The 27,636-nt window shown below is 41.4% G+C and overlaps 2 protein-coding genes across 2 annotated transcripts in view; both read left to right on the top strand.

The window, feature by feature from the left end:
- Nucleotides 1-27,636, top strand: part of fbp1b (fructose-1,6-bisphosphatase 1b) — a 291,591-nt gene that overhangs the window by 111,066 nt on the left and 152,889 nt on the right. The window lies entirely within an intron of this gene.
- mob1bb (MOB kinase activator 1Bb) lies at nt 393-27,330 on the top strand. The gene is made up of 6 exons (XM_054736704.2): nt 393-623; nt 3,125-3,291; nt 9,961-10,054; nt 12,333-12,466; nt 14,426-14,589; nt 27,028-27,330. Exons 1-6 carry the CDS (start codon nt 610-612, stop codon nt 27,103-27,105), a joined length of 651 nt encoding a protein of 216 aa, XP_054592679.1. The 5' UTR covers nt 393-609; the 3' UTR covers nt 27,106-27,330.

Raw genomic sequence — 27,636 nt, 5'->3', positions numbered from 1 at the left:
CTCATTTTAAACATATTTTTAATCATTTTCTAAACTTTTTTTTGTATTTTAAACATTTGCTTTTGTGAAGCGCCTCGTGATTTTTATCTTGAGAAGCGCTATAGAAAAGATCTTTTCTTCTTCTTTACATTTTAATCATATTATTTCCTCTTTTTAAAATCATTTTTAGTCCTTTTATTATCATTAATATTGTTGTTCTTGTAAAGTGCTTGTGATTTTTATCTTGAGATGCGCTCTATAAAGGTTTGTTTTCTGTTTTTCTTTCTTTTGAACTCCACTACAGTAGGTGGCGGTAGTACGCTTTGAAGTTGCTTGCCAAATGCCATGAAACTGTGTGCAGACGTAGAAGAAGACGAAGTCTCAGCGTTCATTCAGCGCATCAGTCAGACAGTGTGGTTGTTCACAACACTAACCTGTTCCCTTTCTTTTTCATTTGATTGTATATATTTTTGTTTATTCAAATATTTATTTGAAGAGTTTCACGAGTACCGCTCGAAGAAACCCGGGATATATAGAGGACGCGTGAGACTTCTGAGTTTGGTCCCGATCGTTTTTGGTGTGACTCGCTCTGGTTGATTCAAGAGGGACATTTTCTTCAGCCGCGGAAACATGAGCTTCCTTTTGTGAGTTTGAAACGTTTTGTGAACTCTTATCTTTGCATAACAGTTTATCTTTATGTAAGGACAGCAGTGTTACATGAGCCAGGAAGCTAAGTAGCGATCAGCGATATGAAACTAAGGGCTAGGGCTACTTACTGGATTCAAATCTGAAACACTGCGATTGTTTGTTCTTTTTATAATCTAGAATAAATACATCGAAGTAGCAGGGTAAAATATAGTTTAGCTCTATCGCAGGGTTATAGATACTGTTGATGTTCTAATAAAACATACTTATCAAGTCGTGCTGAATCTTTTATCTTCCAAACAAGGTGTTCTTTGTTTGGCCTGGATATTTGCTGGTTTGAACACATTGCTAACGAGTGTATCTGTTAGCCCTAACGAGACAACAACACACGAGTCGAGTTTAACTCCGTATTTGATCTAACTGAAACAGCTTTGCGTCGCTGGTATTTAATTAGCCAAGATAAAAACCAGTGTATAAAGCCAAAGCAGAGTTAGCAAGGTAACACACGTACCCTAAACGGGGTTTGAAAGAAGATGACGAGGTCCGAGCAGGAACGCTGATGGTCCCTGGTGGAAATCACAGTTTAATGTCACTTGTTTTTATAATGGAAGAAATCTAGTTCCGTTTTGAAGAAGAGGAATAGCACTAAATGAACGATGAGTTGGATCTGGTGGATGCTAACTTTGAATATTTAGTACCTAGCTTTAAAGCTTCACTGTTTACATTTTATGCTACTTGAGTCTTAAATTATTCCTCGTGATAGAAATACTGTAAAACTTACCATTCAATCATTTTACAGCCTTAGGCTATCTAAAACCATTTTACATTGATTAACATAACTTTTTAAAACAAAGTACTAAGATTATTTAAAAACCAACATAGAATGAAATTGAGACATTTTGCAGCTGTAGAAGACCTCCATCTTTTCCTCTAATCATCTGTCACATTTATAAAGTGTGTATTTTCTATGAAGTAATTTAAAATAGCTTGCCCACAAAGGGACACAATTGTGTATGTATTAGACCACGTTTTACCTTTATGCTAGTTCGTCATCGCTACATTTAATTTAATCCAAAGTTTAGTTCAGTTTCCACATAAATGTGGTGTTTTGTGCTGCATCAAATAATCAGCACATCTGAAAGATTCTCGGTGGGGTTAAACTCTGTGTCTAAAATTATTGTCTCCTGCTCCCCGATTTTCAGCCTGAAGCATCCTGACATAGATGTCTTGTGCTTTTTTTTTACATTGGGGAAGAGGGAAATAAAACTGTTGATATGTAGAAAGGTTCATTCAGCTTGGGTAAGTCACACTGCTGTCTATAGATCTGAGATAATTGCACAAACACCAAATCATTACACAGCCCCATAAATGATTGGGCACTGATGATGCTTTCTTAAAAGTACACAACTGTTTAGTTTTGATGTCTTAAATTCACTATGAATTGTGGTTTTGGAAATGTTGAATTTATTACTTTTAAACAAATTTTCACCTTTTAAGTCAAACAAATTCACTAAACATTTACTTTTTTTCTCCTAAATAACAAGTTCATCTCTACCCCTCCTAGTTTTATTATTTCTTGGCCGAATCATTGAGTCAGGAATCTTTAGAGTGGTTTAAAGCTGAAATTTTAAAGCAAAGTAATAAAAACAACCACAGAACATGATGGTTCAACACATTAAACTCATACTATTGCATCAGTTTGTGATGGCTTGTGACCATAAAAGGCTGTGTTGATTTAGCAGCCAGCAGAGAGAGCAGGGTGCACCTCGGCTAGTACAAGCTAACTGTTAGCATTAGCAGCTCCACAGCATGGCAGAACTCATCCAGGCTTGTGTTATTAGTGGAGATAAAACATTAACTTTTCATTTTTTATTCAAGAACGAAGAGCGAACAAAGGCAGCAGAAGAGTCACACTTCTACTAGCTAATGGGAGGCAAGATGTTTGAATGTTATTGAATCAGAGTTGTAATCTGGTCGTTTTTTGCCCCCACTCCTCTGACTAACTTCTGCTTCCTGAAATGGAAGCGTCAGAGCTGTATTTTCACAAAAAATGATTCACAAGGCATTTGTTCCCAGCAGAGACCACAGCTAATTCATTTTAAAAGCAGGTGAATGGCAGTTGTAAATCATAGGGTCCAAAAGTTTCCTATTTAATCAACTTTTTGATGCTAATTTTAGCCGAAACTAATTAAACAAAAAATATTAGTGTCTGATCCATGTATGATGGCTGAAAAATGTTTGTTCAATGAGGCACAGAGACTCCCTTTTCAGTGGCCTCATCACACACACACACACACACACACACACACACACACACACACACACACACACACACACACACACACACACAGTTGTACGTCTTTGCTTTTATGCTTCTAAACTCTCACTGTTCTTTTAGTCTCATTTTGAAAGAAGGTTCTTGACTTTTTGTTGTAAAGGTCCCTAACTAAGTGTTTCTGTCTCATGATGGCTCATCATGTCTGTCTGATGTGACTCACAGTGGAAACCGTTCATCCAAAACATTCAAGCCCAAGAAGAATATCCCCGAGGGTTCCCATCAGTACGAGCTGTTGAAACATGCTGAGGCCACGCTGGGAAGTGGAAACCTGCGCATGGCAGTCATGCTTCCCGAGGGTGAAGACCTAAATGAGTGGGTCGCTGTCAACAGTAAGCTCTCCCCCTTCCTTTATGCTTCCTTTAAGATTCACATTTTTTGTTTTAATACATTTTTTTTACAGTTAATCAATCAATGCCTGGTGTTTGTATTTTCATTAAATTTGAAATGTCAGTGAGTCCTTTTCACAGATCAGGTGACGGGGAACTGTCAGAGTGTAGGATCTTGGCAGTCTCTCTAAAGGCAGTGTTTTCACGCTGGACAAGCCTCTCTGAATGTTAAATAGATTTTATTGATTCTGCTGAGAGCCTTGTTTACTTTCCTCTCAATTGTGACATATGGTTACGTCACTGTGCATTCAGGGTTTAAATAGTTGTGTTACCGGTGTCTTGACACATAAAGATTCATGTAACACTTCACACCCCGCTTCTTGCCTGCAGTAATTGTCTTCTTTTGTTAGACTTGATGAATTTTATCCCGAGTTGCTCAAGCTCTTCTGACTTTCACAATATAGGAAAGTCATAACAAAAGTACTACGAGCAGCAACTCTCCAGCTAATGTGTTTGACTCTTTAGTCACATGATCTGTGCTCAAACAAGCTTTCAAATCAAATCTTACTTGCTTGTTTAATGACTTGATGCAATTTGCCTGGCTCATTAAATAGGAAACATTATTTCTGACTGGCGTAATGAACGGACCTGTATTGGAATGTTTACTATGTGAAGTGCCCCGAGACGACTCTTGTCGTGATTTGGCGCTATAAAAATACACTTGAATTGAATTGTTTCTACTGTTGTCATTCTGTAGTGACACTGGAAGAAAGCAGACACGGGCAGCACATGAAACCTGAATATTTCCAACTCTTGTTAAGAGCTCTTTGTTTGTTTCTACTCAGTAAAGGCTCAATATAGACAGGGAGGCTTTAAGATTGTGGTGTTAAGTTGCCTTTTGGTAGGTCAATGATATTGGTGATACATTCAAGTAAATGAGGTATTGATGTCGGTACTTAGACGGGAAGGAAACCTTATCTGCTGTATTTGACATGTTGTAAACACAGCAGTTTCCATTGTGAGAGGTTTGCATCATGTTCCGCATCGCGCGCACGCCAATCAGGTCGTACGACAAGCAGCTGGGAAGAAGATTCATACATAGTTCTTTACTAACTGTAACATTTGCATAGTAGTGAATGGATGATGTATTTATTCATTTATTTTTTCTATCGTGACAGTCTCTGATGCCATACATTTTTATTGTCATTTTGCTTGCAGCCCTGACGTAATTGTGTGCGTAAGTGTGACGTGAGAAAATAAATTAAAAGGGTTCTAGAAACCAAAAGCACATTTACCTTCAGTATGAGCAGTTATTGGGGTGTCAGAAAGTCTGTTGCTGTCTCCGACCTTCTTTCTTATGTAAATAAATGTCGGACCGTCAAAGAAACGGGTCGTTCTGGGAAAAGCTGGTACAACCATCATGCATGAACTAGGTAGTTTGGCTTGCTCTAGCACCACCTAGTGTCCGTGTGTGGAATCAAAAGCAAAACCCATTTCCTCACTTTGTGTTTGTCTTTTTAACACTTTATAGGTGCAGTATGTAAGAATAAAGTGAGAATTTTACAGTGAGAAAATAGTCTGTTTCAGTCACTGTGGAAAAGTTATACTGAAACATCTTTAGTATCCAGCTGGCTGTGGGGATTGTCAGTTTTTCTCCTTTCAAAACAAAGGAAGGAGGGACGTAACTGTTTACCATCAGTGAGTGTGGGGGTGCCGCGTCTCCAGCGAGCTAAGACTGCAGCGCTGACAACTGTAATTTGACAACGGCTGGCAAAAAGCTCCAGGGTTGTTTAAAGTGGTTGCGATAAATCATCTCAGGATTTTTACTTCTTTTCTACAGAATGCACTTTTAATCTTCAGCCTTCCTTATTGTCTACAGGAGGTTCATCGCTAAATAAACAAATCAGCTTTGTTCATGATCTATACCAGACTGCATGTCGGCTCCATTTTTTTCCCAACAGAACATCCCGCCACTCTGAAGTTGCAAGTGGAATATTCTGGCCACAGAGGGCGATAAGGGCTTGGTGACCTTTCAATAATGGTAAAATGGTAAATGGCCTGTATTTGATATAGCGCCTTCTAGAGTCCTAGAACCCCCCAAGGCGCTTTACAACACAATCAGTCATTCACCCATTCACACACACATTCACACACTGGTGGGGATGAGCTACGATGTAGCCACAGCTGCCCTGGGGCGCACTGACAGAGGCGAGGCTGCCGAGCACTGGCGCCAGCGGTCCCTCCGACCACCACCAGCAGGCAAGGTGGGTTAAGTGTCTTGCCCAAGGACACAACGACAGCGACAGACTGTAACCCAGTAAAGGGTCATTTTAGCTCATACTGGCTCAAGAAAGGGATTTAAAAAATATGAAAAAGTGCAACGTATCCCTTTAAACGTGTTTGTGCCAGTAGTGCTAACTGTAGAACAATGCTAGCCCGAGCTACTGCTAATGCTAGCCTGGGCGACTGCTGACGTGCTTTTTGGATGAAAAAATAAACCCAATAAAGAATGTCAGGGCACACATGTAATGTTCCAGGAGGTGCTGGGAATATCCAGATACAGATTTAACTCAAACACTTTTAATATTGTACAAAATTGCATTTATTTAATAATAATTCACCTTAGACTGAGAGACCATCTAAAGGCTCAGGCACTCTTTGGGGGTGTCTTGGATTAATTAGCTGATTAGAAAGTGACACTTTGAGCCTAGAATATTTAACAATAGTCTAACTGACTGAGATTTTCATTGTGGTGTTTTCATAATCTGTAAGGCATAATCCTTAAAATTAAAACAAAGGCTTGAAATTTCTGGCTTTGCATGTAGTGAGTCCATCTCATATATAAGTTTCACTTTTTTGGTTGAATTACTGAAATGAATGAACTTTTGTATAATAAGATTTTTTGAGTTTCCCATATAGATCCCTAAGCTTACCTGTTGAGTTATGTGGATACTGTTCATGGCTGTACAGTCATAGAGCCATCGTGGTAAACCAGCCAATCAAAGTTGTTCAAAAACCCTTTAAATCATTTTGTTGAAGCAGATTCCTCCTTGAACCGTCACCTTATCGTGGTGGAGGAGTTTGAGTGCCCTAATGATCCTAGGAGCTATGTTGTCTGGGGCACTTAGTGCCCCTGGTAGGGTCTCCCATGACAAATTGGTCTTAGGTGAAGGGTGAGACAAAGAACGGTTCGAAGGATCTTTCATGGCGGTTAAAACAAAGAGTCGGAGTACCCGGCCCGGAGGGTTACCGGGGTCCCACCCTGGAGCCAGGCCTGGGGTTGGGGCCCGTGAGCGAGCGCCTGGTGGCCGGGCTTTCGCCCATGGGGCCCGGCCGGGCCCAGCCCGAACCGGATACATGGGCTCGTCCAACTGTGGACCCACCACCCGCAGGAGGAACATGAAGGGTCCGGTGCAATGCGAATCGGGTGGCAGACCAAGGCGGGAGCCTTGGCGGTCCAATCCCCGGACAAGAAAACTAGTTTTTGGGACATGGAACGTCACCTCGCTGGCGGGGAAGGAGCCGGAGCTTGTGGCAGAGGTTGAGCGGTACCGGCTAGATATAGTCGGACTCACCTCGACACATTGCATTGGCTCTGGAACTCGAGACCTGGAGAGGGGTTGGACACTCTACTTTGCTGGAGTTGCTCCGGGTGAGAGGCGGAGGGCTGGGGTTGGCTTTTTGTTAGCCCCGAGACTCTCTGCCTGTGTGTTGGGGTTTACCCCGGGGGACAAGAGGGTAGCTTCCTTGCGCCTTCGGGTTGGGGAACGGGTTCTGACTGTTGTTTGTGCTTATGGGCCAAATATCAGTTCAGAGTACCCACCCTTTTTGGAGTCCCTGGGACGAGTGCTAGATAGTGCTCCATCAGGGGACTCCATTGTCCTGCTGGGGGACTTCAATGCTCACGTGGGCAATGACAGCTTGACCTGGAGGGGTGTGATTGGGAGGAACGGCCCACCTAATCTGAACTCGAGCGGTGTTTTGTTATTGGACTTCTGTGCAAGCCGCAGTTTGGCCATAACGAACACCATGTTCGAACATAAGGATGCCCACCGGTACACATGGTACCAGGGCAGCCTAGGTCACAGGTCGATGATAGATTTTGTAGTCGTATCATCTGACCTGCGGCCGTATGTTTTGGACACCCGAGTGAAGAGAGGGGCGGAGCTGTCAACTGATCACCACCTGGTGGTGAGTTGGATCAGATGGCAAGGGAACATGCCGCGTAGACCTGGCAGACCCAAACGCATAGTGAGGGTCTGCTGGGAACGCCTGGCAGAAGAACCTGTCAAGACGGTCTTCAACTCCCACCTCCGGCAGAGCTTTGACCACGTCCCGAGAGCAGTGGGGGACATTGAGTCCGAGTGGGCCTTGTTCCACTCTGCGATTGTCGAGGCGGCTGTTGCTAGCTGTGGTCGTAAGGTGGCCGGTGCCAGTCGTGGTGGCAACCCCCGTACCCGCTGGTGGACACCAGAGGTTCGGGGAGCCGTCAGGCTGAAGAAGGAGGCCTACAGGGCGTGGCTGGTCTGTGGGTCTCCGGAGGCAGCAGACAGGTACCGGATAGCCAAGCGGAGTGCAGCAGTGGCAGTTGCCGAGGCAAAATCTCGGGCGTGGGAGGAGTTTGGTGAGGCCATGGAGAAAGACTATCGATCGGCTCCAAAGAGGTTCTGGCAAACTGTCCGGCGCCTCAGGAGAGGAAGGCAGCAACTCGCTCACACTGTTTACAGTGGGGATGGGGAGCTGCTGACGTCAACTGAGGCTATAGTCGGACGGTGGAAGGAATACTTTGAGGAGCTCCTCAATCCCACCAATGCGCATTCCGAGGAGGAACCAGAGCTGGGAGGCCTGGGGATGGACTGTCCGATCTCGGGGGCAGAAGTTGCTGAGGTAGTCAAACAACTGCACAGCGGCGGAGCCCCGGGGGCGGATGAGGTTCGTCCTGGGTATCTCAAGGCTATGGATGTTGTAGGGCTGTCATGGTTGACACGTCTCTACAACATTGCGTGGTCATCGGGGGCAGTTCCTAGGGAGTGGCAGACCGGGGTGGTGGTCCCCATCTTTAAGAAGGGTGACCTGATGGTGTGTTCCAACTATAGGGGGATCACACTCCTCAGCCTCCCTGGAAAGGTCTACTCCTAGGTACTGGAGAGGAGGGTCCGATCGATAGTTGAATCTCAGATAGAGGAGGAGCAATGTGGTTTTCGTCCTGGCCGTGGAACTGTGGACCAGCTCTATACCCTTGCAAGGGTGATGGAGGGGGCATGGGAGTTTGCCCAACCAATCCACATGTGCTTTGTGGATTTGGAGAAGGCTTATGACCGTGTCCCCAGGGGCACCCTGTGGGGGACGCTCCAGGAGTATGGGGTGGGTGGCTTTCTGTTAAGGGCCATTCAGTCCCTTTACCAGAGGAGCGTGAGTTTGGTCCGCATAGCCGGTAGTAAGTCGGACCTGTTCCCAGTGAGGGTTGGACTCCGCCAGGGCTGTCCTTTGTCACCGGTTCTGTTCATCACTTTTATGGACAGAATTTCTAGACGCAGCCGTGGTGTGGAGTGTGTCGAGTTTGGTGGCAGGAGAATCTCGTCTCTGCTTTTTGCGGATGATGTGGTCCTCCTAGCTTCATCCAGCTCTGACCTTCAGCTCTTGCTGGGTAGGTTCGCGGCCGAATGTGAAGCGGCTGGGATGAGGATCAGCACCTCCAAATCTGAGACCATGGTTCTCGACCGGAAAAGGGTGGCTTGCCACCTCCGGATCGGGGGAGAGGTCCTACCTCAAGTGGAGGAGTTTAAGTATCTCGGGGTCTTGTTCACGAGTGAGGGTAGGAGGGATCGGGAGATCGACAGGCGGATTGGTTCGGCGTCTGCAGTGTTGCGGACGCTGAGCCGATCTGTCGTGGGGAAGAGGGAGCTGAGCCAGAAAGCCAGGCTCTCGATTTACCGGTCGATCTACGTCCCAATCCTCACCTATGGTCATGAGCTTTGGGTAATGACCGAAAGAACGAGATCGCGGATACAAGCGGCCGAAATGAGTTTCCTCCGTAGGGTGGCCGGGCTCAGCCTTAGAGATGGGGTGAGGAGGGAGGGACTCGGAGTAGAACCGCTGCTCCTCCGGATCGAAAGGAGCCAGTTGAGGTGGTTTGGGCATCTGGTCAGGATGCCTCCTGGACGCCTCCCCGGGGAGGTGTTTCGGGCATGTCCTGCCGGCAGAAGGCCCCCGGGTCGACCCAGGACACGTTGGAGAGGTTACATCTCCAATCTGGTCCGGGAACGCCTTGGGGTCCTGCCGGAGGAGCTGGTGGACAAGGCCGGGGAGAGGACGGCCTGGAGCTCCCTAGTTGGGATGCTGCCCCCGCGACCCGGACCCGGATAAGCGGAAGAAGACGACGACGACGAGATTCCTTTAAAGTGTGAGCAGGCTTTTTAGAAAGCCTTTAAAGTACATCTAATCTATGTTTTGTCTCTAGACATAAGGTAGCCAAATCTCTTGGCCTGGAAAACGTCTCCAGACAATGTGATAATCATTTCTGACCCAGGTGTTAATGTATTGTTTTATTTTTATCTTTTTTTTTTCTTTCAAATATTTAAAATTGAGGGGAGACCTGACACCAGCTTCTCCTGTCTGCATACATGGTAGCTGATCTCCATCTGAGAATCGTTTTCTGTTTTTTTTCCCCAGCTGTGGACTTCTTCAACCAGATCAACATGCTTTATGGCACCATTACGGACTTTTGTACTGAGGAAAGCTGTCCAGTCATGTCTGCTGGTCCAAAGTGAGTGCAGTATCTCTCAGCACATTGCAGTCATGCACTGGTTTCCAGTATTGAGCAGCACCTACACATGTTGACGTCCACAGGTCCTTCTCAAAAAATTAGCATATTGTGATAAAGTTCATTATTGTCTGTAATGTACTGATAAACATTAGCCTGGCAAGCCAGACTAAATAAATGTATTATTTAGTCTGGCCACGCTCCATTGACGGCTCTCGGTTGTGGGGCGGGTTCTACCGTTGTTTTTCAAATGATCTCCGCATGCTACTGGACAATGAATGTGACATACTCTTGTTTCACTCTGTTGCATCATCCCACCCACCAGGCATATAGAGTGCCCTGATTGGCCCACAAAGCGGATAAAGCCCTGTGATTTGTTCACTAAGCAGATAGAGCACTAGGATTGGCCCACCATTATGGACCAATCACAGCTCTTTATGTGTTTGAAACCCCTCTAGAGAGTTGTGATTGGCTAGCCAGAGTCCTGGTAGGAGCTGCTGAGGTTCCAATGGAGCATGCCTAGACCATTCTTTGCAAAGCAAGAATTTGGTCTAGTTCACTAGGCTAGATAAACATTAGACTTTCATATATATTAGATTCATCACACACAACTGAAGTAGTTTTAGCATTTTATTGTTTCTAAAATTGATGATTTTGGCATACAGCTCATGAAAACCCCAAATTCCTACCTCAACAAAGTAGCATATCATGAAAAGGTTCTCTAAACGAGCTATTAACCTAATCATCTGAATCAACTAATTAACTCTAACACCTGCAAAAGATTCCCGAGGCTTTTAAAAACTCCCAGCCTGGTTCATTACTCAAAACCGCAATCATGGGTAAGACTGCCGACCTGACTGCTGTCCAGAAGGCCATCATTGACACCCTCAAGCAAGAGGGTAAGACACAGAAAGAAATTTCTGAACGAATAGGCTGTTCCCAGAGTGCTGTATCAAGGCACCTCAGTGGGAAGTCTGTGGGAAGGAAATAGTGTGGCAGAAAACGCTGCACAACAAGAAGAGGTGACAGGACCCTGAGGAAGATTGTGGAGAAGGACCGATTCCAGACCTTGGGGGACCTGCGGAAGCAGTGGACCGAGTCTGGAGTGGAAATATCCAGAGCCACCGTATACAGGGGTGTGCAGGAAATGGGCTACAGGTGCCGCATTCCCCAGGTCAAGCCACTTTTGAACCAGAAACAGCGGCAGGAGCGCCTGACCTGGGCTACAGAGAAGCAGCACTGGACTGTTGCTCAGTGGTCCAAAGTACTTTTTACGGATGAAAGCAAATGTTGCATGTCATTCAGAAATCAAGGTGCCAGAGTCTGGAGGAAGACTGGGCAGAGGGAAATGCCAAGATGCCTGAAGTCCAGTGTTAAGTACCCACAGTCAGTGATGTCTGGGGTGCCATGTCAGCTGCTGGTGTTGGTCCACTGTGTTTTATCAAGGGCAGGGTCAATGCAGCTAGCTACTTCATGCTTCCATCTGCTGAAAAGCTTTATGGAGATGAAGATTTCATTTTTCAGCACCACCTGGCACCTGCTCACAGTGCCAACACCACTGGTAAATGGTTTACTGACCATGGTACTACTGTGCTCAATTGGCCTGCCAACTCCCCTGACCTGAACCCCGTAGAGAATCTGCGGGATACTGGGAAGAGAAAGTTGAGAGACGCAAGACCCAACACTCTGGATGAGCTTAAGGCCGCTATCGAAGCATCCTGGGCCTCCAGAACACCTCAGCAGTGCCACAGGCTGATTGCCTCCATGCCACGCCGCACTGAAGCAGTCATTTCTGCAAAAGGATTCCCCACCAAGTATTGAGTGCATAACTGAACATAATTATTTCAAGGTTGACTTTTTTTGTATTAAAAACACTTTTCTTTTATTGGTCGGATGAAATATGCTAATTTTTTGAGATAGGAATTTTGGGTTTTCATGAGCTGTATGCCAAAATCATCAGTATTAGAAACAATAAAAGGCTTGAACTACTTCAGTTGTGTGTAATGAATCTAATATATATGAAAGTTTAATGTTTATCAGTAATTACAGACAATAATGAACTTTATCACAATATGCTAATTCTTTGAGAAGGACCTGTAGACCAGATTACTTTGTGTGTGTAGGCTGTGGGCATTTACGGTGGTGTGGGTTCATCTCATTTTACCTACAGTTTGGCCCTGAGATTTATTGGAAGCCCTTGAAGTTTTGCTATTGTGATATAATTCTATATATTGTGCAGCCCTAATCATATCTGTCCTTATGGTTTCTATGTTTCCTGTAGGTATGAGTACCACTGGGCCGATGGAACTAATATCAAGAAGCCCATTAAATGCTCAGCTCCAAAGTATATTGATTACCTCATGACCTGGGTGCAAGACCAACTTGATGACGAAACACTTTTCCCTTCAAAGATCGGTAGGATTTACTGCCTGGTTTCTAATCAGCCCTAAAAAGACTGTTTTTGTGCATCGTTTGAGTTTACCATTAGACCATTGTCTAACTGAGCTGAAAGCTGACGCCTCGCTGGAAACACAACATTGAGACAAAAGTACATTTTGGTTGGAGTCACATGGAATTGTAATGTACCATAGATTTGTGACAGGTTTTTATTTGCCCATGACATTCTCTCTCCCGCTCGTCTCTCAGACCTCATCCCTCTTTACCGCCTAGTTTTGCACAAAAACAATCATGCATTTTTTTGTTCTTTAAAAAAGATCAGTTACATTTTTAAAGATATGTTAAATAGGGATCGAACACACTTGGAAGTGGCTGCTTAACTATGTGCAGAATCGCAGACATGATAAAGGCTTAACATAGATGCTAGCTGAGGCATGTGCTGTTCAGGGTGGAGCACAAACAGATGTCTGGCTGATGGAGCGCTCTACATATCAGTGGGAGAACTAAATGTGCATGCGTTAGAGAAGCGTGTATATCTTTATTTAACATCCACAGCTTAAAGGTTTCCTACGTTTGTTGGAGCATTCTGTTAGCAAAGCAACACGTTCTAAAACTTCTACCATTCCAGGAGCTTCTGGTGTGTAAATAATGAACGTTGTTTGTAGGGCTGGGCCATATGGCCTCAAATCTCTATTGCAATATAATCTGAAGCATGTGCGGGAACGATATATATTGCGATATATGTTTATTTATGTCAAAATGACATGCTTTTAAATATCCTCATGTGGCAAATATATGCCACTTGAGGCATCTAGACCTCCTCTTCCACCCACTCCATGCTTGCAGTCACTGCCATTCTGTTGCCCCAGTGTCAGCAGGGTGCACATCTTAAGCCCCTTTCAGACAGGCCATGAAAAACTGAAATGTTCCGGACTCTGTCCGTAAGACCTTTGTGTCTGAATACAAACATCCGGAAAACGTTTTCCTTAATTAAACCGGACGATGCCCCTAGTAACAGGTCCGGACTTGTCACGGACAAGGTGGCTGCTTCAGACTGGTGAGGTCGAGTTCCGGACAGGGAGGAGGAGGGGACCGGGGGACGCTGTGCGCTCCTAGATAGCTCGCTCCTGTAGCATGCGGCGTACCATGGCAGCTCGCCTCCTACGGTACCGTCTAGACGCGCGACGGAGCGCTTCACACCGCTTCCGTGATTCCTTTAACCATTGAGCGCCATCATCTAGGTCTTATGCGTCTTCGTGTGCGCAGAATTATGCTTAACATAAGTCCGATCCCCCTCCCCCTCAGACATCTGGAACTTTTCCCTGCTGTGTGAAGGCAGCCGAAACAACAAGTTCCGGTACAAAAGTGGTGTGTCTGAAAACACAGTTCTGGTTAAAAACTGGACTGAATTGTCCACACATATTCCGGAATGTCAATCTGAAAAGGCCTTTAGTGACGTCATGTGTTATTGTGGTATTGCTATATAGCCAAAAACTCTATCATTACCCAGTTTTATATCGTTTCTACCTTATATCGTTTATATTGCCCACCCCGAATTGTTTGGAAGAGTCTCAGTTAGAAAAATAACAATCTTGTGATGTTTAGGTATGGCTAGTAGCTTTTCTAGGTTGCACTTTAAATAATTGAGTATCTGTGTAGGAGTGTGCTGGTGCACAGTGCTGCTTCCTTACACCACACCTCAGTAGAGACGGGTGTGTCTGAAACGTGAGTCGAGCTTCCATCAGAGGCGGTACTTGTGTTGCTGTCACGACGTCGTTCTTCTGTGCTTTAGTCAGGATTGTTCCCTCAGTCGTGCTGCGGCTCGCCCGTCAGCACTTTTGTAATCCAGGTGTGCAAACTTTAGCCTGACCTGTTGTAACAGGAAAATTAATAATGAAACATTGGGAAATCAGGCAGACACACAGCAGAGAAGAACAAATAGCTTTCATACAGTTATTTAGTTCTTTCTTTCCCCAGGTGTCCCCTTCAAGCGCAACTTCATGTCTGTTGCCAAGACCATTCTGAAGCGCCTGTTCAGGGTCTACGCCCACATCTACCACCAGCACTTTGACTCCGTCATGCAGCTGCAGGAGGAGGCCCACCTCAACACGTCGTTTAAGCATTTCATCTTTTTTGTTCAGGTGAACGATCTCAGTTATTTGAATTCAGTTATAATGTGAGTGTGCGATGGTGGAATGTCTCATGAAACACTGGACAAATGTGAACGATGCATTTAAATTCAGAACTGAAAAACTTTTGGGTTCAATTAAATTTAAGACGGCCATAATAGCTGATAGGGATGCAACGGTTCACTCAAGCCACATTTCGATTCAGTCTCCAGTTTTAAGTTCAAGAATCCGATCTTTTACGATTTTTGTCTTTTGTCTGTTTTTTGTTCACCATTTTCATTTGTAAACACGGAGAAGCCGAAAACGCTGCCACACTGTTGACTTCAAACTGACTGGAGCGTCCACTCTCTCGAAGTTGCCTGCTGTAGCCAGGCTTGCCTCTAGTGGTGCGACTGATGAAAAATCTCACGGTTTTGATTGTGTCGCGGTCTTCGGTTACAGATCGGGTCTTTTTCGGATCAGCAGAAAGAAAAAGAACAAAAAACAAAAGCTTTGCTCGTTATTTTGTAGAACACTTGGTGCAAAACGTTCTGCTCGATGTGCAACGTGCTATAAAAGCAGGAGTTACAAAGAGGTCTGATTGCTGAATAGTCGTTACAACGGCTTGCCCTATGTAGACATGCTCTCTCTGCGCGTCTTCCTGCTTTCGCTTGTCATCTCCTCACCTTTCTGATGCGTTGTTTATTTTATTTTATCCTATTTTACATATTTGTCCCCAACAATATTTACAGGTCTTTCCACGTTTGTGTGATAAATGTCCGTAGCGTTTCGCACACCGTCCTTTTCCAATAATTGGAGGTGTGTCTGCCTCCCTGGTGAGGTTTTCCGGGCACGTCCAACCGGGAGGAGACCTAAAGGTAGACCCAGGACACGGTGGAGGGACTATGTGTCTCACCTGGCCAGGGAACACCTTGGGATTCCCCCGGAGGAGCTGGCCTGAGTGGCTGGGGAGAGGGAAGTCTGGGCCTCTCGACTTGACTACTGCCCCCGCGACCCGACTCCGGATAAGCGGAAGAAAATGGATGGATGGAGGTGTGTGTGTATGTGTGTGCAGCGCTGAGTCAATGAAGGATATTCAGACTAGTTTGCACCAATTTAAAATCAGTTCTCTGAGCATCGTTGCATCCCTAACAGCTGATCAGTTTAAGAGGCTCCACTCAACGTTATTTAATTCGTGTATCATTCATTCTTTCCCTTTTTTTCCACTAAAACCAAAAGATTAATAATAACTAGAAAAATTGCATTTATTGCACAAATGCTGTTTGAATGCTGGATAGCTGAAACTGTAAGCTGAAGCTGCTGAACAGCTGAACTGAAGCTGCTGAACAGCTTAACTGAAGCTGAAACAAAGCAAAACTGTCCAAATGAGCTGAATGTCTTGAAAGATGTAGAAGCAAAAAGCACCAACAAGCAAATAAAGCACAAAAAGTAAGTGAAGAATAGAGAAAAATAATGCTAAATAGTAAAAAAAAATAATAATAAAAATAAAAACCTTTAATCTGTGAACATTGTATAAAAATCTGGACAGCTAAAATGTGTAAACACCTGTTATTTCAGTAGGACTAGTTTAACAGTTTAATTTTTACATTTAGCTGAACTGTGAAATTAGCAGTATATGCTAAATTTGGTAACTGATTGCTGAAGTTGTTGAATAGCTGAAGTAAGCTGAAACTAAGCTAAACTGTTAAATGAGCTGAATGTAGTGAAAGATGTGAAAGCAAAAAGCACAAAGAAGCAAAAAAGCACAAAAAGTAAGTGAAGAATCAAGAAAACTAATTCTAAATAGCAGAAAACTCAAATCTGTGAACACTGTCTAAAAAAATTGGACAGGTAAAATGTCTTAACACCTGTTATTTTAGTAGGACTAGTTCAACAGTTAAATTTTTACATTTAGCTGAACTGTGAAATTAGCATCAAATGCTGAATTCAGAAACTAATTGCTGAAGCTGAAACTAAGCAAAACTGTTAAAATGAGCTGAATGTTTTGAAAGATTTAGAAGCAAAAAGCACCAAAATGTAAATAAAGCACAAAAAGTGAAGACCGGACAAATCAATCCTAAACAGCAGAAAACTGAAATCTGAACATTATTTAAAAATCTGGACAGCAAAAAGGTCTAAACACTTGTTGTTTGAGTAGGACTAGTTTAACAGTTTAATTTTTATATTTAGTTGAACTGTGAAATGAGTAGCATAAGCCGAATTCAGAAACGGATTGCTGAAGTTGTTGAATAGCTGAAGTAAGCTGAAACTAAGCTAAACTGTTAAATGAGCTGAACGCAGTGAAAGATGTGAAAGCAAAAAGCACAAAGAAGCAAAAAAAAAAAGCACAAAAAGTAAGTGAAGAATCAAAAAAACTAATTCTAATTAGCAGAAAACTCAAATCTGTGAACACTGTCTAAAAGAATTGGACAGGTAAAATGTCTAAACACCTGTTATTTCAGTAGGACTAGTTTAACAGTTTAATTGTTACATTTAGCTGAACTGTGAAATTAGCATCAAATGCTGAATTCAGAAACTATTTGCTGAAGCTGAAACTAAGCAAAACTGTTAAAACGAGCTGAATGTTTTGAAAGATTTAGAAGCAAAAAGCACCAAAATGTAAATGAATCACAAAAAGTGAAGACCGGACAAATCAATCCTAAACAGCAGAAAACTGAAATCTGAACATTATTTAAAAATCTGGACAGCAAAAAGGTCTAAACACTTGTTGTTTGAGTAGGACTAGTTTAACAGTTTAATTTTTAGTTGAACTGTGAAATGAGTAGCATAAGCCGAATTCAGAAACGGATTGCTGAAGTTGTTGAATAGCTGAAGTAAGCTGAAACTAAGCTAAACTGTTAAATGAGCTGAATGTAGTGAAAGATGTGAAAGCAAAAAGCACAAAGAAGCAAAAAAAAAGCACAAAAAGTAAGTGAAGAATCAAAAAAACTAATTCTAAATAGCAGAAAACTCAAATCTGTGAACACTGTCTAAAAGAATTGGACAGGTAAAATGTCTAAACACCTGTTATTGTAGTAGGACTAGTTCAACAGTTTAATTTTTACATTTAGCTGAACTGTGAAATTAGCATCAAATGCTGAATTCAGAAACTATTTGCTGAAGCTGAAACTAAGCAAAACTGTTAAAATGAGCTGAATGTTTTGAAAGATTTAGAAGCAAAAAGCACCAAAATGTAAATAAAGCACAAAAAGTGAAGACCGGACAAATCAATCCTAAACAGCAGAAAACTGAAATCTGAACATTATTTAAAAATCTGGACAGCAAAAAGGTCTAAACACTTGTTGTTTGAGTAGGACTAGTTTAACAGTTTAATTTTTAGTTGAACTGTGAAATGAGTAGCATAAGCCGAATTCAGAAACGGATTGCTGAAGTTGTTGAATAGCTGAAGTAAGCTGAAACTAAGCTAAACTGTTAAATGAGCTGAACGTAGTGAAAGATGTGAAAGCAAAAAGCACAAAGAAGCAAAAAAAAAAGCACAAAAAGTAAGTGAAGAATCAAAAAAACTAATTATAAATAGCAGAAAACTCAAATCTGTGAACACTGTCTAAAAGAATTGGACAGGTAAAATGTCTAAACACCTGTTATTGTAGTAGGACTAGTTCAACAGTTTAATTTTTACATTTAGCTGAACTGTGAAATTAGCATCAAATGCTGAATTCAGAAACTATTTGCTGAAGCTGAAACTAAGCAAAACTGTTAAAATGAGCTGAATGTTTTGAAAGATTTAGAAGCAAAAAGCACCAAAATGTAAATAAAGCACAAAAAGTGAAGACCGGACAAATCAATCCTAAACAGCAGAAAACTGAAATCTGAACATTATTTAAAAATCTGGACAGCAAAAAGGTCTAAACACTTGTTGTTTGAGTAGGACTAGTTTAACAGTTTAATTTTTAGTTGAACTGTGAAATGAGTAGCATAAGCCGAATTCAGAAACGGATTGCTGAAGTTGTTGAATAGCTGAAGTAAGCTGAAACTAAGCTAATCTGTTAAATGAGCTGAACGTAGTGAAAGATGTGAAAGCAAAAAGCACAAAGAAGCAAAAAAAAAGCACAAAAAGTAAGTGAAGAATCAAAAAAACTAATTATAAATAGCAGAAAACTCAAATCTGTGAACACTGTCTAAAAGAATTGGACAGGTAAAATGTCTAAACACCTGTTATTGTAGTAGGACTAGTTCAACAGTTTAATTTTTACATTTAGCTGAACTGTGAAATTAGCATCAAATGCTGAATTCAGAAACTATTTGCTGAAGCTGAAACTAAGCAAAACTGTTAAAATGAGCTGAATGTTTTGAAAGATTTAGAAGCAAAAAGCACCAAAATGTAAATAAAGCACAAAAAGTGAAGACCGGACAAATCAATCCTAAACAGCAGAAAACTGAAATCTGAACATTATTTAAAAATCTGGACAGCAAAAAGGTCTAAACACTTGTTGTTTGAGTAGGACTAGTTTAACAGTTTAATTTTTAGTTGAACTGTGAAATGAGTAGCATAAGCCGAATTCAGAAACGGATTGCTGAAGTTGTTGAATAGCTGAAGTAAGCTGAAACTAAGCTAAACTGTTAAATGAGCTGAACGTAGTGAAAGATGTGAAAGCAAAAAGCACAAAGAAGCAAAAAAAAGCACAAAAAATAAGTGAAGAATCAAAAAAACTAATTCTAAATAGCAGAAAACTCAAATCTGTGAACACTGTCTAAAAGAATTGGACAGGTAAAATGTCTAAACACCTGTTATTTTAGTAGGACTAGTTCAACAGTTTAATTTTTACATTTAGCTGAACTGTGAAATTAGCATCATATGCTGAATTCAGAAACTAATTGCTGAAGCTGAAACTAAGCAAAACTGTTAAAACGAGCTGAATGTTTTGAAAGATTTAGAAGCAAAAAGCACCAAAATGTAAATAAAGCACAAAAAGTGAAGACCGGACAAATCAATCCTAAACAGCAGAAAACTGAAATCTGAACATTATTTAAAAATCTGGACAGCAAAAAGGTCGAGAGGGTGCTCGCTGCAGAACTACAAAGGCGGAGCTGCACCATAAGGTGGAGCTGCACCAGAGTCAGCCCCGCCCATTCACGCAAACTCAGCCTAGCCCACTGACTTCCGTTTTTGTTTTCAACTTTATCGCAAACTGACCTGACCCACATGAATTACGGCTGTTACTAGTTTACAGTCGTTAATGCTATGTTCTATGCTCCAATTAAACAAGATAAATATAACTTGCTACATGACAAAGTCTGAATATATCCCGAAATAAAAAAGTTTCTCTTAGCGAATGTCTGCCCACAGCCGCTCTAATAAAACTCCTGTACAACAGCATGTACCATTGCCATGTGGGTTCTGGTAGTCCAGTGGCAAGTTTGTCCGACTTAAATTATGCTTTCCCCTCAGCTGATGCTGGTTCGATTCTCGGAGGGGTCGGCAACAATCTATTTAGCCAGCTGAAACATTTAATTTGTTCATATTTTAGTTGTAATGTTCATTTTCAGCAAAATATTTATGTCTCTACAAGTTCTTTGAATTTGGTCGTTCCTAAACAGCATTTTAGTTGAAACTCTGCTCACAGATGGACTCACACTGGCTCAATAAACGAATGAATAAATAAAAAAACACAGTAGTCATTATATGTTAAACGGCATACCAATAAATTGTTGTAAACATAGTACTGGCAAGTGTAGCTAGAAATCAGGAAAAGAGAATACGGATTATTTCCACTGCTGGGAGGCGAACCTGCGCAAAACTGCATGTCAACCTGACACCATCACCACTACACCACCACATCTGATAAAAATTAGGTGGCGTTACTCTTTATTTCCCTATTTGTTGTGTCTTTGTAGATGGGATGTATGATTTTTCTGGCGGTGTCTCAGTAGAAGTCATTTCAGAAATAATTTGTCAGAAAATTCACAGAATATCCAGATTTGAGAACCAAGACCAGACCCGCTTCGGGGGAGGAGACCAAATTGAAGCTGAGATGGGAAGAAAATGCATGAATGAGGCCAAAAATGGCTTTGGCGTGTTTCTTATGAGGAAATGACAACATAACATGATTAAAAGTTCCAAAAGTTAGATTTTTAATTATATGGAACCTTTACAAAATCTGTTCAATTCACTTCTCAACTCCGTCCTCAATCTTGCATTTTTTAGCTATAACACCCTCTTTGGTTCCAGAATGTTATAAAGTCTGACAACTGGAAGGAATTGGACTGACAGAATGGGCGGGGCTGATTCTGGAATGGGCGGGGCTGACTCTGGTGCAGCTCCACCTTCTGGTGCAGCTCCGCCTTTGTGGTTCTGCAGCGAGCACCACTTGAAAAGGTCTAAACACTTGTTGTTTGAGTAGGACTAGTTTAACAGTTTAATTTTTATATTTAGTTGAACTGTGAAATGAGTAGCATAAGCCGAATTCAGAAACGGATTGCTGAAGTTGTTGAATAGCTGAAGTAAGCTGAAACTAAGCTAAACTGTTAAATGAGCTGAACGCAGTGAAAGATGTGAAAGCAAAAAGCACAAAGAAGCAAAAAAAAAAGCACAAAAAGTAAGTGAAGAATCAAAAAAACTAATTCTAAATAGCAGAAAACTCAAATCTGTGAACACTGTCTAAAAGAATTGGACAGGTAAAATGTCTAAACACCTGTTATTTCAGTAGGACTAGTTCAACAGTTTAATTGTTACATTTAGCTGAACTGTGAAATTAGCATCAAATGCTGAATTCAGAAACTATTTGCTGAAGCTGAAACTAAGCAAAACTGTTAAAATGAGCTGAATGTTTTGAAAGATTTAGAAGCAAAAAGCACCAAAATGTAAATAAATCACAAAAAGTGAAGACCGGACAAATCAATCCTAAACAGCAGAAAACTGAAATCTGAACATTACTTAAAAATCTGGACAGCAAAAAGGTCTAAACACTTGTTGTTTGAGTAGGACTAGTTTAACAGTTTAATTTTTAGTTGAACTGTGAAATGAGTAGCATAAGCCGAATTCAGAAATGGATTGCTGAAGTTGTTGAATAGCTGAAGTAAGCTGAAACTAAGCTAAACTGTTAAATGAGCTGAATGTAGTGAAAGATGTGAAAGCAAAAAGCACAAAGAAGCAAAAAAAAAGCACAAAAAGTAAGTGAAGAATCAAAAAAACTAATTCTAAATAGCAGAAAACTCAAATCTGTGAACACTGTCTAAAAGAATTGGACAGGTAAAATGTCTAAACACCTGTTATTGTAGTAGGACTAGTTCAACAGTTTAATTTTTACATTTAGCTGAACTGTGAAATTAGCATCAAATGCTGAATTCAGAAACTAATTGCTGAAGCTGAAACTAAGCAAAACTGTTAAAATGAGCTGAATGTTTTGAAAGATTTAGAAGCAAAAAGCACCAAAATGTAAATAAAGCACAAAAAGTGAAGACCGGACAAATCAATCCTAAACAGCAGAAAACTGAAATCTGAACATTATTTAAAAATCTGGACAGCAAAAAGGTCTAAACACTTGTTGTTTGAGTAGGACTAGTTTAACAGTTTAATTTTTAGTTGAACTGTGAAATGAGTAGCATAAGCCGAATTCAGAAACGGATTGCTGAAGTTGTTGAATAGCTGAAGTAAGCTGAAACTAAGCTAAACTGTTAAATGAGCTGAACGTAGTGAAAGATGTGAAAGCAAAAAGCACAAAGAGGCAAAAAAAAAGCACAAAAAGTAAGTGAAGAATCAAAAAAACTAATTATAAATAGCAGAAAACTCAAATCTGTGAACACTGTCAAAAGAATTGGACAGGTAAAATGTCTAAACACCTGTTATTGTAGTAGGACTAGTTCAACAGTTTAATTTTTACATTTAGCTGAACTGTGAAATTAGCATCAAATGCTGAATTCAGAAACTATTTGCTGAAGCTGAAACTAAGCAAAACTGTTAAAATGAGCTGAATGTTTTGAAAGATTTAGAAGCAAAAAGCACCAAAATGTAAATAAAGCACAAAAAGTGAAGACCGGACAAATCAATCCTAAACAGCAGAAAACTGAAATCTGAACATTATTTAAAAATCTGGACAGCAAAAAGGTCTAAACACTTGTTGTTTGAGTAGGACTAGTTTAACAGTTTAATTTTTAGTTGAACTGTGAAATGAGTAGCATAAGCCGAATTCAGAAACGGATTGCTGAAGTTGTTGAATAGCTGAAGTAAGCTGAAACTAAGCTAAACTGTTAAATGAGCTGAACGTAGTGAAAGATGTGAAAGCAAAAAGCACAAAGAAGCAAAAAAAAAAGCACAAAAAGTAAGTGAAGAATCAAGAAAACTAATCCTAAATAGCAGAAATCAAATCTGTGAACACTGTCTAAAAGAATTGGACAGGTAAAATGTCCAAACACCTGTTATTTTAGTAGGACTAGTTCAACAGTTTAATTTTTACATTTAGCTGAACTGTGAAATTAGCATCATATGCTGAATTCAGAAACTAATTGCTGAAGCTGAAACTAAGCAAAACTGTTCAAATGAGCTGACTAGCGTTAAAATGTCAGCTATGCTGCTACTTTAGTTTTAAGTGTATGGGGTTGGTTGGTTGGTTGGTTGGTTGGTTGGATGGATGGTTGGATGGTTGGTTGGTTGGATGGATGGATGGATGGATGGATGGATGGATGGTTGGTCTGTTGGTCGGTTGGATGGATGGTTGGATGGTTGGTTGGTTGGTTGGATGGATGGATGGATGGATGGCTGGATGGATGCAGGGATAGGATGGATGGATGGATGGTTGGTCTGTTGGTCTGTTGGTCTGTTGGATGGATGGATGGATGGTTGGATGGTTGGATGGTTGGTTGGATGGATGGATGGATGGATGGATGGATGGATGGATGGATGGTTGGTCTGTTGGTTAGTTGGTTGGTTTCTTGGATGGATGGAGGGATGGAGGGATTGAAGGATGGATGGATGGATGAATGGATGGTTGGTCTGTTGGTCGGTTGGATGGATGGATGGTTGGATGGATGGTTGGTTGGTTGGTTGGATGGATGGATGGATGGATGGATGGATGCAGGGATAGGACGGATGGATGGATGGTTGGTTGGATGGATGGATGGATGGATTGTTGGTTGGCTGGATGGATGGATGGATGGATGGATGGATGGTTGGTTGGTTGGTTGGTTGGATGGATGGATTCCTTAGGCCTAGCCGATCGATTTGATGCCTCACATGCGTGGGTGTGTAATTCCATTTAGCCGGAAGATGATTGACCTCTCTCAACCAATCAGGGAGCTGGGAGGGAGCGGGGCACTTTCCCACCTTCTGACGGTCAATCAAATTGAACATGTTTCTAGTTTGAAGTACAAATGGTTCAAAAAGATCAAAAACAGGAGTCTGTTTTTGGCTCAACATTCAGCTTTTTAATATTCATTCCTATGAGACTTGATTAAAGTGATATGTAGCTTCTTGTGTTGCCATGGTAACAGATAACGCATTTAAAATTGAATACAAGATTCCTGAGACCAAACTGGTCGATTTGATGTGTCATTTGTGTGGGTGCTGGATCCTGATTGGACAGAAAATGGTTGAACACTCTCAACCAATCAGAGAGCAGCACTGTTTTCCCGCCTTTTCCCCTTGGCTGTTGGAGGCCTGCAGCTGTACTCCTGTTAATGAGAGAAGCCTTAAAATCTGTCCTTCAGAAGTGAAATTGGACCTGTCAAACTTCTCATTACCATTCGAAAAGTACTGCACCGATTTGAAAAATTCAAAAAGCGTGAGTGGCAGAAGACTTTGATGATCATCTGTGCCGATTTGTATGTGCCTACCATGAATTATCTAGAAGCTATGACGAGAAACTTTTAGCTGTGTGAAGCCGATCTCAGGAGAAAATCTCTCTTCCTTTAACATGGGTTTCAATGAGACAGAATCTGGGTCTCTCCTCCTTCTGAGGCTTGTAGCTAAAGAACGGTAACACCTACAGAGAAAATGAAACCCATTCTGAAAAGCTGACAAAAATTCCTACTTTTTGAGTTATAATTTGTTTTGGTAGTCCAAACGGTCTGGGGGTAGTAAAGAGTTGTTCACAGAAGATGTGAAGTTCAAAAGTTAGAGTGCGGAATCTTCAGTTTACAGTGGGGAGAGACATTTTTTTAAATTTGAATTTTTTCAAACAAGTTAACCGTACGACCACAATGTTTGGAGTACAGTCATGGATTATAGCTCAAAACGAAGGTATTTTTGTTAGCTGTAAGCCAGTGTGTGTTTCATTTCAATCGGACCTACGGTTCTCTTGCTACAATGCCAGAAATGGAGCAAGGGAGGGTCACTGCTCCTATCTTTCCCCATTATAACTTTTGTGAATTTTTCTGAAAATTTCAAGTCGTACCTCAACTTCTACCTGCGATTTTAGAAAAACCGTAAAAGATATCAAAAAGCCTCTTTAATGTGTTAAACAGGAAAGTCTTGTGAGTTTGTTAAACTTTGAATGAAGTCTCTGAGTTAAAAGGAACCCAGTAGAGTTTTAGGTCAAAAAAGTGATAGGAATTTGCTGAAAATTGACCAATCCCATTCATTTCAATGGGAAAATTTTTGCAGAAAAAGCTTAATAACTCGAAAAATTTTAAAGATATCAATGCCAAAAGTAATAGCCGGAAAGAGCTTAACGAGCTGAACGTTTTGGTATAAAATTGTTGAAATAGCTCAAAATTTGAAGGAGAAGAAGCGGTTCAAAAAGTGTACGGAAGCAGAATAAGAAGAAGAAGAATAAAGAGAAACAGGAAAACAATAGTTTGAATGCTTAACAGCATTCAAACAATAATAATTATTATTATTATATATCAAACTTATATAGCGCTTTTTAGGACACGTTTATTTTAATCAGGAAAAAAACTCAAGAAGTGTTATTTTAAGCCCTGGTTCGGACCGACAGAGGCGAGTCTGACGTACAGACGTCATCAGTCCCTCCAACCACCACCAGCAGGAAGTGTCCTGCCCAAAGACTGCTTCAACCTGGATTCGAACCTGCAACCCACAGATAACAGAGAAAACTCCTAACCTCAGGGGCACCATCGCTCCAAAATAAAAAATGAGCCACAGGACCACATTTGATATTAAAATGTCATGATTTAAGTTCACATGGATAGGGATCATGTTGGTGTAGGCAGGAAGGTCCTGCAGACTAAACTTCCCTTCAACGATCAGAGCTAACATGTTTTTATGGGACACCTGGAAACAAACTGTTACGACCCGACAGGTGTTGTTAACAAGTGATGGATGGGGGTAACATAAGACTGGACAGTGGATATTAAAAGGGTTTTATTGTAACAAAAAGGTTCTTAAAACATGCAAACAGACCTCTCTGAAAGGTTAACATCACAACAAATTATCAACTATAAAAACACCTGGTTAGAACTTTGTTAAAAGCTTAACCGAACAGAAGGTGTTTTAAAATCCCGAAGTTGATAAAAGCTCCAAAACAATACACTGACTAAAACACCTGGTAAAAACTTATTTTAAAAGCTTTACCACAACGAAGGTGTTTAAAACCGAGGTCAGTAAAATTGCCACAAACAAAGTTAACCTTAAAACCAAACTGCAAAAAAGATCCCACTGGATCATCCAAAAGCTTCTTACTAAGAGTTAAAAACCAAACCAAAGTTTAAAACTCATCCACATGAATCTAAACGAAAGGGGTAGAAACCAAACTAACCAGGAGGACAGCAGAACCCCTGCACTGCTGAAGGCTCAGCCTTTTTATCCCAGGTGTTGGTGATCAGGGAGCTGCAGCTCAGCTGTGCTCCTCAGCAGCCCGGGAGAGAGGAGGAGGAGGGGCGGTGTCAGGCTGATTCACCAGAGCTGGGTGATCCTGGCTCCTGCTCTTCCCTGGCCAGACTGGCAACCGTAACACAAACAGATCTGTTTACTTGTTGTGAACGTGGCTTAGTGAGCATTAAAGTTTGTGTGCAGAGTTTTTAGATGCAATGAAACTTTTATTAGGGAAACCATCTTGCCTTGTTTAAATAATTGTGTGAAATACCACGTGAGAACCATTGTTTTCTGTTACTGATTGATAAAGTGACAGCACCCTGATTTCATTTTTAACTCTAAAACTTAATTCTACGTCTAATTACTGGGTAGTTGAAATCGATGCACAGTCCATTAGATCCCTTCCTCCTGCTTGGTGTGCACTCCCGAAGCACCAGTCACCAGTCGACTGGTTTCATTTACCGTAGTCTAAACAGGAAGTCCTTGTGTGTTTTCCTTTTTTGAATCTGATTAAAAAACAGTAAAAAAAAATTTGCTTTTTCAGTTTTGGTTGAAAATGGAAAGAATGAATGATACATAAAATAATCTGCTAGAATATGCAAGCTCTTGTGTCATCATCTGAGAAAACATCATTTTCTAAAGTTTTCTCAACATCAGATGATCTCCGTTTTAAAACTCTGCATGAAAGGTGCAAGAAATGCCCGTCCTAAGTCATTGTGTGTTTCTGTTTTCCTCTTTTCCAGGAATTCAACCTCATCGACAGAAAAGAGCTGGTCCCACTACAGGAGCTGATCGAGAAGCTGACGACTAAAGACAGATAAACGTCGATCCCAACTCTTGGTGTTACTGTTGTAGTTTTTTGCACAGACACTCACCCCCACCCTGGCTCTATGTATGCAGTATGTACTAGATTTCCATTCGGGGAACTGTTTTAATAATGCCAGGAAGAAGAAAGGGGATTGATAGGTTTAAGGCACCAGAACTAATTTTATCAGGGATTACACACTCAGTTAACAAACACGGGATTAACATCAGAGAAAAGCTTTGTTTAGTCCTATTTACAATAATCCACTTTGTTCAGTTATGGTTTAAGTTTAGGACGCTGTATGATGATTAGTTTTCTGCACTTTTTTCTTGTAAACTTTGATTTTTAGAGTCTGTATTTTTGTCCCTCATTCTTGGGGGGTGGGGGGTAATAAATAGACAGAGCTGCTGTAATATAGGGTGTTGGGTGTTAGGCAAGCATTAAAGCCAGATTTAAGGCCAATGAAACTGTTGGGTTTAGATATTTTATTCTCTATATATAGTTTTTGGTTCACTGCTGAAATTGCCATCAATACAGAAGAACCCTA

The sequence above is a fragment of the Nothobranchius furzeri genome, chromosome 6 (assembly GCF_043380555.1).
Source record: "Nothobranchius furzeri strain GRZ-AD chromosome 6, NfurGRZ-RIMD1, whole genome shotgun sequence".
Classification (NCBI taxonomy): domain Eukaryota; kingdom Metazoa; phylum Chordata; class Actinopteri; order Cyprinodontiformes; family Nothobranchiidae; genus Nothobranchius; species Nothobranchius furzeri.
Note: the sequence above shows the minus strand (reverse complement) of the source record. Positions and strands in the feature narration are given on the sequence as shown.

Coding starts and splice junctions, on each gene's coding strand:
- mob1bb (XM_054736704.2), top strand. Junction 12,467..14,425: donor ACTTTTCCCTTCAAAGATCG/GTAGGATTTACT, acceptor TTCTTTCCCCAG/GTGTCCCCTTCAAGCGCAAC. Junction 14,590..27,027: donor ATTTCATCTTTTTTGTTCAG/GTGAACGATCTC, acceptor CCTCTTTTCCAG/GAATTCAACCTCATCGACAG.